Source organism: Sinohyriopsis cumingii, chromosome 9, assembly GCF_028554795.1.
Source record: "Sinohyriopsis cumingii isolate HCF-2022 chromosome 9, ASM2855479v2, whole genome shotgun sequence".
Lineage (NCBI taxonomy): Eukaryota > Metazoa > Mollusca > Bivalvia > Unionida > Unionidae > Sinohyriopsis > Sinohyriopsis cumingii.
The window spans coordinates 11,427,692-11,446,712 of NC_142969.1; the positions used below are offsets into that span (position 1 = coordinate 11,427,692).

The 19,021-nt window shown below is 40.7% G+C and overlaps 1 protein-coding gene across 1 annotated transcript; it reads right to left on the minus strand.

Annotated features, from left to right (window-relative positions):
* Positions 1-13,321: 13,321 nt before the first annotated feature.
* Positions 13,322-17,417, minus strand: LOC149791262 (uncharacterized). The gene is made up of 3 exons (XM_089969168.1): positions 16,463-17,417; positions 15,367-15,530; positions 13,322-13,922 (listed from the first exon to the last, which is right to left on the minus strand). Exons 1-3 carry the CDS (start codon positions 17,400-17,402, stop codon positions 13,704-13,706), a joined length of 1,323 nt encoding a protein of 440 aa, XP_089825294.1. The 5' UTR covers positions 17,403-17,417; the 3' UTR covers positions 13,322-13,703.
* Positions 17,418-19,021: the final 1,604 nt, after the last annotated feature.

The window sequence follows — 19,021 nt, forward strand, 5'->3', positions numbered from 1 at the left end:
CTACCTCTGCTGTCTCTGCTCCCTCTTCCTCTACTGTCAAAGTCATCGACGAACACTTAGATCGTGCCAGTTGGGAGGCTTTGTATCTTCGCCATCCCTTTAACATGCTCATTGCTGGACCTAGCGGTTCAGGCAAAACCGAATTCGTCAAACGTTTGATCGAACATAAACATCATTTGATCGATCGGCCCCCTCAACGGATCGTGTGGTGTTACAAAGAGTGGCAATCGGCGTACAGCCTCTTGCGAGAAAATCAAGGTGATTCCATCGTGTTTGTGGAAGGCATTCCTAAACAAGACGACGGCATCGTCTCTGACTCCCGTCAAACCCATTTGGTCATTTTTGACGACATGTTAGGAGAAGACGAAGAAGAAATTAAATTGTGGTTCACGCGCAAAGGGCATCACCGTAATGCCAGTGTCATTTACATCACCCAAAATTTGTTTCAACAAAGTAAAGCCCATCGCACCATCAGTCTCAATGCGCATTACGTGGTCTTGTTTAAAAGCCCTCGAGATAAATCGCAAGTGCAAGTCTTAGCCAAACAGTTAGGAACGCCTTGGCTGACTCAGGCGTACGACGATGCCACTCAAACGCCACACGCCTATTTACTCGTCGATTTGAAACCTACGACCCCCGAGGATTTGCGATTTCGTACCCACTTGTTTCACCACTGGTGCCAAGACGGAGGGCCTGTCCTGTACACGTCTCCGTCCTCGACTTCATTTCACTCCCCATCAAAAAATCTATAAAAACCTCAGACCCTTTTTCGTCTGTCTCACACAGTGTGAACATGACGTCCCTTCAGTCGCATCTTCCCGTCAAATTGATTCGTGCCTTGTATGGCATCAGTCGAGAAAAAAATCCACAAACACGAGCCCGTGTCTTAGAAGCTAGTCTCAAAGAAGTCTTACGATGGTTCACGGTGACGGCACGTCAATTACTCCAAGGAATCATTCAGATTCCTCATCAAACCCAACGCTTTTTCGATCGAAACAAAGTCGCTTTGGTCCAACTGGCCGATCCCCGCATCGACACTCAAACCAAACAAAAAATCATTTTGAAACCTGGAGGGAGCGGTACTCTAGGAGGGGTCATCATTCGCTCACTCTTAAGATGGGATCCTAATGCCCCCAAAGTTATCCCCAAGACAAAAGTCCAACGAAGCCCCAAGAAGAAAAAGAAAAAGACCAGGTCCCCAAGAAGAATAACTTCTCCAGTGGCAGGACCCTCCTCTTACCAGACACCACCACCATCACCCCGGAAAAAGAAAAGAAGCCCCCAGAAAAAGAAACAGAGAAAAAGTCCCCAGAAAAAGAAAAGTCCACAGAAGAAGAAAACTAGTCGCAAGAGAGGCACTTCGGCCAGGACGCAACCTTACACTCGCAAACCACGACCTGCCACAGCGTCTCCGGCAGCCTCACGTTTGTCCACTTCTCCGTTGATGTCACCAGGAACTGAAGAGTACTTGGAGACGTTGATCACACCAAGAACATCTCCGTTGATGACCCCCAAAAGAACTTCCCCAGTGGCAGGACCCTCCAATTTAGCGGCAGTGGCTGCTGCTCACAAAGTACCTTCTCCCAAAATCAAAGTCCATGAAAGATCGGGCATGTTACAAAGTTTACTGGATTTGTCCAAGCAAGAACTGGCTCGATTTAGTCCGTTACGTACCCCTGCACGACGTGTCATGCCTGTCCTCAAACTGATAAAACGTAAAGACAATCAGTGGCGACGCGTTCCAGTATAAAAAAGGCCTGTGACCGAGTAGGGTATCAGTGTTTTTTAGGTGCTCCTAAAGACTCAAAGATGTCACCCTCCAGAAAACCCCAAGGAAAGAAAAGGAAAGGACTGCCACCACGTTTAGCCAAACATGGGGACCTGTTATCTGTCCTGTCCAAAGCTTCTCCACCCCTACGAAAAAAACTCATTCAAACGGCCTCCAAAGAGGTCATCGATACCGTGTGCGAATGTTGTTTGAACGTTTTGAAAGGCACGATCCCTTTGTCCAAACACCAGAAACAATGCTTAGGCAAACATCGTCACGTTCTTCGGAAAATGGTTCAAAAGAAAGTTCCCATTCGTCAGAAAAAGAAGATGTTGGTCCAACGTGGAGGTATTTTACCTCTCTTGTTAGGCCCCATACTGAAAGGAGTCTTGGGAACCATGTTGGGAGGACTGATGGGAGCAAGATAAAAAGGCCTTCGGAAGTCCCAAGATCTCAGAATCGACCGCTGACAACCCCATGGAAGGACGAAAACTAGCTTTAGTGCCTTACAAACGATGGATGGAATACCATCGGTGGCAAGAACAACGCACCCCGCATTTACCTCCCAATCCCAATTTGAGCGAGATGTCCCAGTTACAACACGAATTGCAGTCCTTGATGGATCGCCAAGATTTGTCCGAAACAGAAAAATCGCAAAAGTACGGTCAACTCTTGCAACGACTACAACTCTTTCACCAGAAAGCTTTAGACGAAACAGCTCTACCCACTTTGAAAGATTTTAAGACCTTGATGAAAAGTCCAGCACCATCACCAGTACCAGTACCAGTACCACCGGTACCCGTGACCAAGACAGAAAAAGGAAAAGAAGAAGAAGAAGAAGGGTTTCAAACTCCACCAGAAAAAGTACGCAAGTTAACAACACCACCTACCTCCAGAATTGGATGGATTAAAAAGATGATGGCCACCCCTTCTTCCTCACAAGAGAAAAAGAAGGTGAAGACAGAAGTGAAGACAGAAGTGAAACAAGAACCGATATCCCCCGCTCAGACATCCTCCTCCTCTTCGACACCTATTGCTGGCCGCACACGCAAAGCCTTGCAATCCAAGAAAATACCCCAAGAGAAAAAGAGTAGCCTCTTCCAAGAGTGGGTACCTTATTAACACACAAACACAAAAAATGGAAAAAGTCTTAGCTAGCATTTACTACGATCCCTCGCATCCTGCAGGTTACGCAGGAGTTCAAAAATTGTATCGTGCTGCCAAAACGCGACTGAAAAGTCTCCGTTTACCTCAAGTGCAACGATGGTTACAAGAACAAGCTACCTACACTTTACACAAACCCATTCGACGCAAGTTTGCCAGAAGTCGCACCCGAGTGGAAGGCATGGATCATCAATGGCAAGCCGATTTAGCCGATGTCTCTCATTTGGCCAGCTACAATCGTGGTTACAAATATTTGTTTTGTGTCATCGACGTCTTTTCCAAATTTGCCTGGGTCGTGCCCTTGACTTCCAAATCGAGCAGCGAGTTAGTGCGAGCCCTGCAACGGGTGTTGAAACAAAGCGGTCGTCGCCCTCTTCGATGGCAAACGGACAAAGGCACCGAATTTCTGAACCAAGCTTTCCAAAAAGAATTAAAGAAACGTGACATTCATTTTTTACCACCGAGAATCCCGAAACCAAAGCCAGCATCGTGGAACGTTTTCAACGCACTTTGAAAGAACGCATGTGGAAATATTTTACGCATCACCACACTCTGAAGTACATCGACATCTTACCGCACCTGGTGCAAGCGTACAACCAATCTTACCATCGAAGCATCGGACGTGCCCCGCAAGACGTGACTCCCGACAACGAAGTGCTGGTGTTCGAGCGTCTGTTCGGTACGTCCCCGACGAGGGCTGTCCCCAAGAAAAGTGGAGAGTTGACCGTAGGAGATTGGGTGCGCATTGGCAAAACCAAACGCACTTTCGACAAAGGTTACTTACCTAACTGGACGACCGAATTGTTTCGCGTCACTGGACGAGTACATGGCCGTCATCCTGCCGTCTATAAATTGGAAGACATGAACGGAGAAGTACTCAAAGGAACGTTTTATTTGCCCGAGTTACAACGTGTCACCAAAAAAGAAGACGACGTGTACGACATCGAAAGCATTCTCGAACGCAGAACCCGTAAAGTGGGCAAACGACGTGTCAAAGAAGTCAAAGTACGTTGGAAAGGATATCCAACCAGTTTCGATTCTTGGATCGACGCTTCGCAAGTCATCGACTATAAAAAGAAGTGACCATCATGCCCTTTCACACAGCAGACGCAGCTACGTCGACCACTCCTCCTTCACCCAGTTCTTCTGTGCAAGATTTACAAAAACAACCCTTGTGGGTGTGGTGTGGAGAACGTGTGCCTAAAACGCAAATCGTCTTTTTCTGCCAAATCTTCGTGGTGTATTGTGTCATCGGGGCAGCCATCGCCAATTTGAGTTTGCAACAAGGAGACAAACAATTGTGGACCATTTTATTGAGCAGTTGCATCGGTTACCTGCTTCCTAATCCCTCCCTGAAATTCTCCTCGAACGGGAACCCCGGGAACCTTGTGTCCAGTGCCAGTGTCAGTCACAACCAGAACCCCATTTTGGGTGGAGACACGCCTCTGACGTCCAGTAATATCCCCTCGGACAGCCACAGAACTCTAGAATTATGAGTCACCAAAACCAATTTTACTTGACCTTACCCAGTGACAGTTCCATGGAGGTGTTTCCCAATAACACGTTGTGCTGTTACACGGCCAAATTACCTCAAGCCATCCCCTTAGATCACGAAGCCCATTGGGAAGTGGCTTTAGTGGAAATGATTCACCCAACCCAAGTCCTCAATGTCCTTCCCAATCAAAATGTTTTTGATGTGGAAGTTCATGACGAGCAAATGCAACAGTGGATGGATAGCAATGTCAAATATGACAAGAAAACCCGTGCACAAAAGTACACCATCTATCACTTGTTCATTCCCCCAGGCTATTATTTTAGTGGTCAACATTTGGTCAGCACCATAACCTCCAGGTTTAATGTCGTGTTTCTGAAAGCTTTAGAGCATGTCAACAAAAGTGTCACCCTGGAGTACCACAAAGCAGCTCGTCGCTTCTTGATGAAATTTGAACGAAGTAAAATCCTGTCCATTTTATTTTGTCCTGAATTGTTTGACATGTTGGGCGGAGACATGGACATGAGAAAGGCCATGCTCAAGAAAAACGAATTACCCATCGTTTACGACAACGAGTCTTTTAGCAAGTTATTTCGTGCCCCGGTAGAACTGAACCAAGGACTGAATTTGATGTTCGTGTATTCCGATGTGGTGGAGTACAACGTGGTGGGACACACCTCCGTACCGTTACTGCGTGTCATTCCTTTCAAAGTGGATTCTGCCACGAACGCTGACGAAGAAGGTGGAAACACTTACCACGTCCACCGCGAATTTGTCCATCCTCACTATTTGCCTGTCAGCAAGTCGTATTTGGACACGGTCAACATTGCTATAAAAGGAGATTTGGGACAAAATATTCCATTCACCAAAGGAAAAGTCACGGTGAAACTCCATTTTCGAAAACGGTTCTCTCACGACTCTTAAGTCATGTATCCAGTGTACCGAGGAGTTGCTCGACAGCGAGGACACGGCTTAGGAGATATGTTAAAATCGGCCTTTCGTTCGGTGGCTCCGGTGTTGAAACCGATGGTGACACGCGGATTGCACGCCTTGAAAGATGCGGCACTGACGCAAGGCAAAGAATTTCTCCAAAATGTCATCATCGACAAACAAAACCCTAAAGAAGCCTTCATGAGGGCAGGCAAAAATGTCTTGTTACAAACGGGCAAAGACATTTTAGGCCGACGAGACACACCTATAAATGCCCTGCACGCTACCGAGTCAGGCATTCAGCAAGGACAAGGCAGAAAGAGACGACGAAGAAAACACCCTTTCACCAGACTTCAAGCGAGAAAGGCCAAAAAAAGAAGAACCGTTCGAGACTTAGACGTTTTCGATTATTGAAACACAGAACAAAAAAAATGATGCACCGAGAGTCATGCGCCTGTTCCAAGACGGAACTGGATCTGTTTGCCATGCCCCCCACCATGATGACGATGCAAGAATCCCAGTGGGTGGAATTTCACCCCGTCTCCTCATTGACAGCCTCAGCTCCCGTCGAGTTTGAAATCAAAGGACAGCCCGAAGATTACATCGATCTGAATAGCAGTTACTTGTACTTGAAAGTCAAAGTTGTCGATGAGGACAATTCGACCCTAGATGGCGATGAGGTAATAGCTCCCGTCAACAATTTCATGCATTCCTTGTTTAGCGGAGTGGACTTGTACTTGAACAACAAACTGGTCAGCAGCAGCATGGATACTTACCCTTATCGAGCGTACCTGGAAAATCTCTTGACGTACGGAATAGATGCCAAGAACACTCATCTCAATGCCTGTGTGCTATGGGAAGCTGACGAAGCAGGCCAGTTTGAAAGATTCGAAACTGATGCAAGCAAAACACCAAACAATGACGGATTTGTAGAACGAAGAGACAAAATCAAAAACGGACAAAGTTTAGAACTGATGGATCGTTTACATCTGGACATGTGGTTGCAAGAGAAATATTTGCTAAACGGGGTGAATGTTCGCCTGAGACTGAATCGTAGCAGTGCCGCTTTCCATTTGATAGGTACTACTGTTTGCAAAACTGTCATCGAGGAAGCCAGGCTCTACGTACGCCGTGTGGAAGTGTTACCTAAAGTGGGAAACGACATCAGTCAGACGTTGAGCAGAACGACCGCCAAGTATCCCATACGACGCGTGGAAGTGAAAACGTTCACCATTCCCAAGGGACAGCGATCCATGATCGAAGATCATCTGTTCCAAGGACAGCTACCCAAACGTTTAATCGTTGGTATCGTCGAGAATACAGCCTTCAACGGAGCTGTCGAAAAAAATCCTTTCTACTTTCAACACTTTGGCGTGTCCAAGATCGAAGTCAGTCGCGATGGCAAGACCTTGTGTACCCGACCTTTCGAACCTGACTTTGAGAAGAAGAATTACTTGAGATCGTACTTGTCCCTGTACGAAGCCACCGGCCAGTTAGGAACCAATACCAGTCACGGCATTACGTACGAGGATTACGCAGGAGGTTATGCTTTGTGGGCTTTCGATTTCACTCCAGACCAAGGCAGCGACGAGGGACATTTCCACCCTATAAAATCCGGCCAAATTCGTGTGGAAATTCAGTTTGCAAACCGAGACCCTGATGTAACGGTGAACGTCATCCTGTATGCCGAATTTGATAATACGATAGAAATCAATAGTTTGAGAGAAGTCATTCTAGATTACTAGAAGCCATGGAAGACTGTTATCCCTCTTTACCTAGTGGAGAAACTTTGGACATGGAATGTAAGGAGACCGTGAAAGAAGAAGAAGTGATCATGATGAAATCGAGATGGCCAGAACAAGAAGCCCATTTAGTCTCCTGTTTTGCCAAATACTTGGTCGACAAAATGACGGAATTGATCAAGAAAAATTGTTATGGATGTCAAAACGATCATCCCAGTCAAATTCAACACGATAAATGCCTAATGTTAAGTCAAGAAGAAAAATTGGACGAGTATCTGGACGAAGCTTGGAGTCTCATCTCGAACAAAGACGTGTTGCACCAGTGGTATAAAGACTTGCGTGAACATTCTTGTCCACCATTAACCACTCAAGAGATCCATCGTATCGAAGCTCTCCTGAATCAGAGTGAGGAAACAGAACGAATAACCGTTTATTCGTCAGACATTTTCAAGCAAAAAGTCAGGATCGAATTGACGACTTATTATTACCTGTGAAGAAAAAAAACACACAAAACAATGGATACCTGGGAACTTTATTACCTTTTGAACCACAGTTCGTATACGGCTTCTTGGAATCCTGTCGTCTGTGCTAAAGATGAACTCCCTCATCGCAAACCTAAAGACCATCAAGCTTACGTGATCAACACGGACGACAGTCATCTCCCAGGAACCCACTGGGTAGCCGTTTACTTTCCTCAAGAAGGATGTGTGGAATATTTCGATTCGTACGGATTGCCCCCTTTGGAAGACGATATCATCGACTTTATGAGAAGAAATGCTCAAACCACCCGATTCAATAACGTGAAATTACAAGGCACAGATGCCTTGGTGTGTGGACAGTACTGTGTGTATTTTCTGCATCATCGCAGCCTGGGCTATTCCTTAGAACATTTAGTGACTCATTTCGATCCTCGTTCTTCTGCTAGAAACGATGTGAAAGTAGATCGATGGTTTTGTGACCATTATGCTTATCTTTTGTCTCAAGCTAGGAAACGTAGTGTCCATCAATGGCCTAATGATTTCCAACAGTGGAAATCACAATTTCATTCACAACGTTGTCAGCCTTGTTTAAAGTAGATTGTATTTGAAAAAAAATGTTTGTGATTTGAAAAAAATTGTTTGATGTTATAGTGTTGGATTATTGTTAAAAATGTTGTTGTTTAGTGTTAAGTGATTTTTGAATAAAAAATGTTGTGTTTAGAAAAAAAATGCCTTTGTCTTTTGTTTAGCTATAAGAATGTTGGATTGATGCTCTTTCATTTCTTACTATCCCTCTCATGAACGTTGCGGCTCGAAAACCGTGTGGGATGTTTTCCTTCACGTCCGCGCTTTAACTTTAAGAACCGGGTTGTTCCCAGTCTAGCCATCCATTGTCGACTCATCCTCCTAAGAAGATGTGCTCCAAACAAGCTAAGCTCAACGAAGCCTACGTGAATCTGCATAGGGTCAGACACAGTCTGATACCGAAGCCAGAAGAAATAGAGAATGTGAGAATGTTAAAAATCACTGAAGACCTGATAGAAGAGCTCTTCAGAGAAGAAGTGAACAGGGAGAAAGAAGAATGGACAGAGAAGTACAGACTTCAAAAACAGCAACAACAACAACAACAACAACAACAGCAGCAGCAACCTGAACCTGACAGAGGCTTTGTCGATTGCCGTATCGACACCAAAGAGTTCTTCTTCTCTTTCCGAAGAAGCAGACCTATCGCCAGAAAGTCTATCCTCAGAGGACATCGCATTCTTAGAAACTAAAAAAGAATGCCATAGCAAACAAAAAAAAAACAGCCCTTTTCAGGGCTACCCCAATACTCTAGAAAAGAAGTAACGATCGATTTGCCAATGTGTGTGTGTAGGTAGAGTAGTGTGAAAATAAACACTAACTCTTTTTAAAAATGTGAGGGTATGTGTTGGTGTGTTAGTGTTTGTAAGAGCTCAAGTAAGTTGGTGTGGATAGTAGATTAAAATGATATCTTTTCTTAGTGTTTGAGGTGTATATTTGGAGTTAGATTGAATTGCTTTGCGTATGTGGATAGTCTATTGAAGTGATTTATAAAAAAAATTTTAAAATAGTGATGGGTAGCATAAAAAAGTGAGTGAGTGTTTCTTTTAGGTCCGCGCGTTGTTGTTTTTTTGGTCATGATCTAGGTAAGATGAATTTTATGTTATTAGGGGATGTTTTCCTTCACGTCCGCGCTTTCAATATAAATTGAAACTCGCTGGGCAGTCAAGCTACCCTTGTTGATTGATCAACACAAGAATGAATAGCAGAATAGTGAAACTGTTAGAACTCCAGATGCACCTGGAATATGCCAGGCGCATAGTAAACGAACTATCAGCGGAGGCTATAGTAGAAGAAGCAAGAGTAAAGAAGGAAGAGGAGGAGAGAAGAGAGAGGGAAGAAGAGGAAAAGAAAAGAGAAGAGAGGATGTCGTTCAATATTCCCGAGACAGAGGATTGGGGTGTTGAAGCGAATCATCCTCCCTCTGCGCTCCCCAGAAGAAAGGTGAAAGAAGACTGGGGAAGAAGATGCGTGTGTGGCGCCAGGCCAGGACGGTGCAACCATTAAATAGGTGCATCAGGAGTTCAAAAAGCAGCCCTTTTCAGGGCTACCCAATACTCTAGAAAAGAAATAACTATCGATTTGCTAATGTGTGTAGGTAGAGTAGTGTGTATATAAACACTAACTCTTTTTTAAGATAGTGTGAGAGTATGTGTTTGTGTTTGTAAGAGTAAAGGTATGTTTGTGGGAATAGTAGATTATGGGTTTCTTTAATGTTTCTTAGCAAATGTGGAGAGTATAGTTGGGGTTATAATATATGAAATGAAAAAGTAGGGGATGTTTTCCTTCACGTCCGCGCGTTGTTCGGTCATGATCTAGGTAAGATCAATTTTATGTTTTTAGGGGATGTTTTCCTTCACGTACGCGCTTTCAGTATAAAACTAACAGTGTTGGCCATTGGAACCCATTCTACGGAATAAGCAAACAAGAAGATGCCAGCAGCTTCAGCTTTATACAACGATCTTATGGGAAGTTGGTATTGGATGGTAGATGGATTGAGTGTAGTAGAAAGGGTTGAACAGGAATGGAGGTATGCAGTGACAAAAGACTTCGTCTCAAGACAAGTAACCAGCCTCCACTTATCCGTAAATATTGTAAAAGAAATGATAGAGGATGAGGAGAAGAGAATCAGAGGTTTAATTAACCCACCGTATGTCAAAGTGGGTAAGTTAAAAGAAGCGATAGATCATGTGACGAGTGCAAGGTGCTTTCTAGAAGACATTGTAGAATGGACAGATTGGTGTTTCGCGAAGTGGGGGTTAGAAAAACTTAAGAAAGCTGAAGAACTAATGAGGAATGTGCTGACCGAAGAGGTCAAGAAGATCAAAGAAAAGTGGTCAAAAGAAAAGAAAAGAAGAAGAAAATAGAAAAAAGGGATGAATTAGAAAAACTGAACACGAACTGGATGAAAATCCAAGAGAAGTTCCGGGCCATGGGCCACCCGGACTGGTTGCCGGAAACAGAAAAGAAAAAGAAGAAAGGAATGATGGACAAAATAAGAGGATGGTGGAAGAAGTTAAGAAGTTAAAAGAAGAAGAAGAAAAAACCCAAAGGCCCTTTTCAGGGCCAGCCATATATCTCGAAAAGAGATAGTCTTTGAATTGCCTACCCCTTTTTTAAAAAAAATTTAAAAAAAAAAAACCCATGTTAAATTCCCCTTGTCCGTAGAGTGACCCACGATTTATCGCCATGTTAAATTCCCCTTGTCCGTAGATTGACCCACGATTTATTCCCATGTTAAATTCCCCTTGTCCGTAGATTGACCCACGATTTATTCCCATGTTAAATTCCCCTTGTCCGTAGATTGACCCACGATTTTTCGCCATGTTAAATTTCCATTGTCCGTAGATTGACCCAAGGGGTTCTGTAATGCTAATTCCCATTGTCCGTAGAGTGCCCCCCTTCACTACTTACGTTGTGTTGGGTCAGAAATGCAAATGGTGCCAATGTGACATACAATATGGCTGCCTCAGCAGTTAATTTAAAAATCGTGTTATTGTGCAAAAATATCAGCGATGGTTCAACATTCAGCAGTTAAAAAGAAAAATCATGTCTTGAATTCCTGGAAACTCCTCTCGGCTTGTAGAATACCAGTGATTCAGAAGACAAAAACAACAATAGCAATAACGACAGCAATAATAATAATAATAATCATAATAATAATAATAATAATCTGCAGTGTGGGTAGAAAGAAAAGATGTGGCGGCTGACCACAAATGCTTTATTATCGCTCAGTGAAGAGCAGGGCAGAAGTTATCTTTTGTTTATATTTTGTTTAAATTACACACACAGCTTACAACGACTCATTGCGTAGTTTTGAAAGTTTACATGATTGTGGCCTAAGTGGTCATACCAAAGACATATAAAAATGGTACTTGCAGCTAACTCGCTTGGCGCTTAGCATTAAGAGGTTAGTGTTAGGACCGGTCGGCCTACTGTCAGGATAATGTGACTGGGTGGGACATCATGCTACATGTCTGCTACAATGTTAGACATCACTATAAACTGCCACACTGCAGACATCGTAGCGATAGGACTGGAAAATTGGTAAAGCTTCGTTAAATCCAAATCACACACACACACACACAAACAGTATACTTGAGTAATTCTCCTGACAGGGCCTCGCTGCCAGCGTGGTGCCTTAGGCCTCGCAAAGTACAAGGCCGGGTTTACTTGTACAGTAATGTAGGATGGAGTGTTAGAGCAGGTCATATCAGCGGTCTGAGGAACTTCTGTGATTTGGTATTATTTTTTTTAACCACGTGTTAAAGCGTGATAGCATATTTTTGTAATTGTGGACATACAATTTGAAACGCACGGAAAAATTAAATTGAAAAAAAGAAAGGGCATGAGAGACAGACCAAATAAAACAAACTTGTGAAGAAAATTACACAAAAATTAAACATTCTATTTGAAAAATTTATTCAGCAACATAGTACAGGCAGACTACAATACAAACCGTTCGCAACGTCTCGCACCTTATTATATCTGAATGTCAAATAAATATTTTGTATGTGCATAGAGTAATTCTGTGTGCATAGACATACACCATGTACAGGTCTTTCTGTGTGCATAGACAGATATCATGTACAAGTATTTCTGTGTGTATAGACAGATACCATGTACAAGTATTTCTGTGTGCATAGATGGACACCATGTACAAGTATTTCTGTGTGCATAGACGGATATCATGTACGAGTAATTATGTGTGCATAGACGGATACTATGTACAAGTCTTTCTGTGAGCATAGATGGACACCATGTACAACTATTTCTGTGTATAGACGGATATCATGTACGAGTAATTCTGTGTGCATAGACGGATACCATGTACAAGTATTTCTGTGTGCATAGATATACACAACTTTTTCATGCAACACTGAATATATTGCACATGTAATTAAGTAGTGCCCGCAATAGTACATACCACTAAATAGACTAAGGAAGTAAAAACAAATGAATCGCTTGTCATATATCTATTTCCACAGTTTAATATTTACATACCAATTATCACAGTCAAATTGAGTTTTAACAGATTAAGCATATCATAATCTACAATCAAACAAATACAGAAGTTCATGTCCAAATGGTAAATAAATATAACATTGTTTACTCTCATCTTAGTTCACGGATGATTTTTTTCTTCTATCGATCCATTTATCTGTCTATCTGGCTCCAAGAAATATATACGTAGCAGTATTACAAATGATTTGGTATATTTTATAAATAATTTTGGTCTATTCTATGAATATGATTTGGTATATTCTATGAAATTATGTACTGGACAAATTTAGTTTCAAAATGAGCAAACATGATTAAAGATCCTTGTTTACAAAAGTGTCCCAGTTTCCAGTCTTTAAACGGCTACTGAATTCCATGGATCTTCCACAAATGAAAGTGCAAATCTCTCTCTCTCTCTCTCTCTCTCTCTCTCTCTCTCTCTCTCTCTCTCTCTATATATATATATATATATATATATATATATATATATATATATATACAGGGCCGGCGGTACCATATAGGCAAACTAGGCAGCCGCCTAGGGTGCTGATTTCAGGGGCCGCATTTTTAAAAAAAATTTATTGTTTATAAATTTTGAAATTGATATTTTCCGGGAGTGGGGGGCCAGAATCAAACCTATATATATATAAACACGATAATCGCCATCATCTCCTCATATTACTAAAAAATAAACAAGTTTGTAACTCTGTGTTTACATCACCTCTTTTTATCTTTAATGTGCCCCTTAGGAAATGGGTGGGGAGCTGGATATTAAATAACTTCTCCATTGCCACCGTCATAATAAGGGTTACAGTGATAAATTATATCATTGACTGATCACTCTTATTTGTAACGTCGATGTCACTCTTTCTGTTATTATTTGACACGTGATCACAACAGTCTGTTGGTTCATAACTTGTCGGTTTGGAGAATCCCTCGCAGTCAACGACAGAGAATTCAGTTATCGACTGCAATCGAAACAAACTGCAAGTAGGTCTTACTTCTCAAGCTTACGTTTCTTGCGTACAAGGTACACATAAATTCATTCAATCTTTGTCAACTGGCATATCGATTGTGCAAGATTCATTTTTTAACAGTTGATAATTTTCATTCTTGAAAGGAGTGCAAGATTCCATGACATCGCTTGGGCGGACGTGAGTAATGTGCAGTCCTGCATTCCCAGACCGTTCCTCTTTTTCTGCAACACGAAGCAAGTCCTGGAAAAATTTCGGCTTGAATCCAATTCCACCAAGGATATAAAAGACCTGACAAAAGAAAGAAAAAAAACCCAACAATTAAACAAATAAAAGAAATAAAAATATATATGGTCATGTGAAAAATTGTATTGGTCTACCCAATGATTATTTTTTCCAACTCGCATCTTAATTTTTCTTTTGAAAACTAAGTTCAATCGAAGTCACCATCTACCACTACATGTTATGGCCAGTTAATTAATTAATTAATTAATTAGTTAATTAATTAATTAATTAATTATGTCAGTATTAATTGGACATAAGCATTAAGGCAGCCTTCCGTACCATGTATGATATATTTACACAGAGGCATACCAAACTTTCGTGAACTTTATGAAGTACAAAGACTGACTCAGACTCAACTTTCAGTCTATTTAGGTCGGGGATCAAACAGTTCAATCGATGCATATCGCGTAAATGTTTGACTCTCGGATTTTACTTGAAATATCTCTTTTGCTTTTGACTCGTTGCAGAGTACGGTTTGTGACTGAAACACTACTATGCTTTAGCCATTTACTTGGTGTTATCAAATGTCGGCCAAGACATAGAACTAGGTTCTCGATATTAATTCTTATGGACCAGTGACCCTCTAACCAGTCCTATATTTCTTAAGTCCGCCTTCGCTAGTTCGGCCGATACGCAATTGCCGAAATTCCGGCGCGAAGAGTATATAACGAAAAGTAAACCCACTTGGACACGGTGTCTTTCCGGTGTTATTATTATTATTATTATTATTAAACGTTTTAAAATCCGGCACTATTGGTCCCCATTTTCCCAGTTTTGTTTTCAGACAGGCCATATTTTGTGGTCTCAACAATGTCGCTCTAATTCACTCTTCTCTTTGTAAAACGACCACCCCTGTTTACAGAACAAAACGTTTAGTATGAAAAGTGTGCTGCTAAGATAAGTTTTAATATCATGATGTCGTGCGCAGTATGATATTGTTTTCAAAATCATCATAATGATTAAAGAATATTTGTTTCATTGTAATTATTTTACACATTTCTTTTAATTGTTTACTCAGCATTATTTAAAATATAGAATACAGAACATCATTCCCAAAATTCATATTATGACGGTAAGGGGAAAAAGTACGACATCAAAACGTTTTGGAATGCATCAGAGGTCATAACCATTGCATTAGGACACAAGTACAAAGGCACTAATACAAAATAGTAAAGACACTGTTAAATAACTGAAAAAGTAAATCACTAAATGTTGTTATCAGTGGGTATCTAGATAAGAAAAAATCAGTTTTAAACTTAATTTGAACAGACTGCACTTATAACACTAAATCAGTTTAGACACTTTCAAACAACGCCATACTTAAATCCTAGCAGAAACAGAAGATCAATCCTCTAAGCATTAATAATAATAATAATAATAATAATAATAATAATAATAATATCATTATTATTATTATTATTATTATTATTATTATGCAAGCATTATATACCTCTATGCCAATAAGATGTGGCCAAGAAAACCATGATACAGCTGTGGACAGTGTTGGATACGACAGAATTGCCATGAGACGGAAACACAATCTCTTCACAAATTGTTCTGTACTCGTAGATTTCTGGCAGAAAAACACCGGTAATGATTCCCAGTGGTCGTTCCCTATAATAATAATAATAATTATAATATGAAAACTAAAGTCCGAGACACGACTAACTAGAGATTCAAAGATCTAGCAGAGTGAAAGAATCTTTGGATAGATAAGAAATGATTTTGAGTGTAAAATTAGTTGATTAGATAAGACAATAGTAGCCAAATATGATAGAAAACAATGAAACATTTATTGAATGAGTGTCAGTTAATTTGCAATTCATGACATCAAACGTGTGTTTAGTCACGTCACATGCCATGTGCCACACCCTCCTTTCACCCTTAGCTGCATGTGGTACGATTTAAGACTGAGCCAAGTTCGGGCCAGCGAAGTTAACATTTCAGACATCAGTAGAAAATAAATAGTACAGACTGCTAGGTGACTGTTTTTGGAGGACAAAGTTTGTTTGGCTCACTCAGCTTGAAAGATGATGTTCAACATTCCAAGAAAATTGTATTCTGGGCTGCAGTGATTCGTAAAGCAGTTTTATGAAAATTGATGGGAATCGAGAAAATCGTATCGCCGGCAGCTAATCATGTAAAGACTTTCACCCTTTGCTTGCAACATTGACGTATGAAGCATCACAGCTTGTATTCAATGTTAAAACTTCTGTCCAGAAAATATTTTAGTAATCGAAATAATAACTAAAATACTTTAAATCTCACAAAACGTTCATAATATATCTACAAATTTAGAGACAAAGTTAGTAATTATCATGGTCAGAACATTATGCAGGGTTATTTAGACTTGGTTACGACCAATCATAAATACGCTGAAAAACTATGTTATATTTGCATTTACTAATTTTGAGACATCATTTTTATGCCTTTTTATATTGGGGTCTGAATTTAAAAAAACCGTTGACAACATATACACATTCATAATAACTTTATGATCATCAAGTACTATAACTTTACTATGCAGACAGTATAAAGAATAATACCTGTAATGTATGGCGGAAGTTGAGGACTGCACATGTGCGAACCAGCCTGTGCAATTGACGCCAAATAGCTCCAGATGATAGGATTAGCGCAGAGGTAGGTAGGGTTGTACCACGGATTTCCCTCCACCAGGAAGGTCCAATACCACATGTTTCCACCCATCCAGCAGACGAACAAAACAACGGACGTAGCCACACCCCATTCCCAGCACCTCCAAACAAACGAAGCCATCATGTACATGAGCACAAGGAAAATCAAAAATATCGAAGAGGCATTGATCATTGACAGTTCTTCGCTTGCATTTTCCAAGATGCCGAACTGGGCCAGGAAACTCATGGAAAATATGACGTTGGCTGGGATGGTGAAAAAGTGAACAAATTTTGAAACGAAGCCGAAATGCATAATGTCAAACGTGTATAGCTGATATACCAAGTCGAAAAACCGCCACTGTACTGGAGGAATGATTAACCAGTAATGGAAAAATTTAGTGATAAAGTTTCCTCCGCTTATTTTTGAGTATCCCGGTACTTCCTCAGAGTCAACGTTATGAAAAACTGGCTCTCTTCTCTCTTCTTTCACAAGTTCAATAACTCTTTCGCTTTTCAATGTTACGATATTATCTGAGTTCATCATCAACCGACTGAGGTACGAAGTCTTCAATTTCTTCTTCTCTTCGTCTCCAAATATCTTCTGAGAGATTAAATGAAAATCTATATCTATTTCTTGTTTTCCCTGTAATGCGTTTTTGCTGACAACAGCTCTGTAGAAAATTACGCCAATTTCTCCATCGGGGTCATTTAAAGCATTCTGGACATACTGGTCAACTTGTGCAGCTAGCCATGGCTCCACTGTTTCGGATGCAACCGTTAGATTTTGTCGGAAGATAATGATCTTTGCAAGATCGTCGTAGTCAACACACTTTTCAGCGCCCACTTGCTGCATTTTACTCCTCACGATTCTTCGTAATACCTGCAAAATCTGACGAGAAGTCCGAAATTTCGTTGATTTATATATAGGGACCAAACCAATTAAGTGCAGGTGACCTAATTATGTTACTGTAAGGGAAAAAAAGGTATCAGCTTTCTTTGTGCAAACAAAAAGTGATAAATCTGTCACAGCGTGCGATAATGACGCATTAACAACCTATGACGAAAATCAGTAGATGATAAATGAGCGTATAATCCATACGGCACATACCGCAGTCACCTGATGTCTACCCGTTTATTAATTTATCTGAATACAGATTTTTGACACGTAACTTGTGAAAATCGTATCTTGTGCCTCTCTCTCTTCGTGTTATTTGAATTTCATAAAGCTTTACGCACACAAGTTTTGAAGCGCATATGTTACGGACCAGCGCTCATTAAAATTGGGCGTCGTTTGGAAACGCACAGTAGCTGCATTTTTATATGTGAAATGTTTGGTAAATGAAGGCATTTACTCGGCGTGTTCACGAGACATTGGTAATTTTGAAGAAAGAAAAATTTAGAATATATATATATATGTATATATATATATATATGTATATATATATATATATATATATATATATATATATATATATATATATATATATATATATATATATATATATATATATATATATATATATATATATATATATATATATATATATATATATATATATACCGCTCCGGTGGCTTAGTGGTTAGAGCGTCCGCCTCGGATGCGGTAGGTTGTAGGTTCGATCCCCGGCCGAGTCATACCAAAGACTTACAAAAATGGTACTAACAGCTGCCTCGCTTGGCGCTCAGTATTAAGAGGTTAGTGTTAGGACTGGTCGGCCTGGTGTCAGGATAATGTGACTGGGTGGGACATTATGCTACATGTCTGCGGCATGATGCCCCAGTGCTAGGCACTATAAACTGCCACGATGCAGACATCGTAACAATATGACTGAAAAATTGTTAAAGCTACGATAAAAAATCCAAATCACACACGCGCACGCACACACCCACCCATATATATATATATATATATATATATATATATATATATATATATATATATATATATATATATATATATATATATATATATATATATACACACAAGCGTGTGTTCCAATTTTATAGCAAAATCAGTAATTGTAATAATATGTATTGTAAATCAAACATCGTAGGAGTTTGCGATATTATTTTCTGAGTGGAGGGGTGGGGGAGGCGCCAAAAGCGATACTTGACCGGTGTGGGTGCGTGTTCTCTCCAGCGCGAACTTGTAACACCCATGCTTATATATACTCTTTGTCACAACGGTAAAATCAATTAGATAACATACGTTCAAAACCGAACCAAACGAACAATGGATGATCGTTTTAGTATGTGCGATGGCAGAGAAGCCTTAACATTTCTATTCACAGGGTAAATATACTGCATGTTAAGGTTGATAATAGACGGGTTGACGAAATTGTTGCCAAGCTACTAGGAAAGTGTATTCGTACCACATAAACAAATATTGAATATGCTGATTAGGTACCAAACAACAGGCTAAAATGGCCTTGACAGATCATTGCGGTCATTTATTTGTAACTCACGTAACAG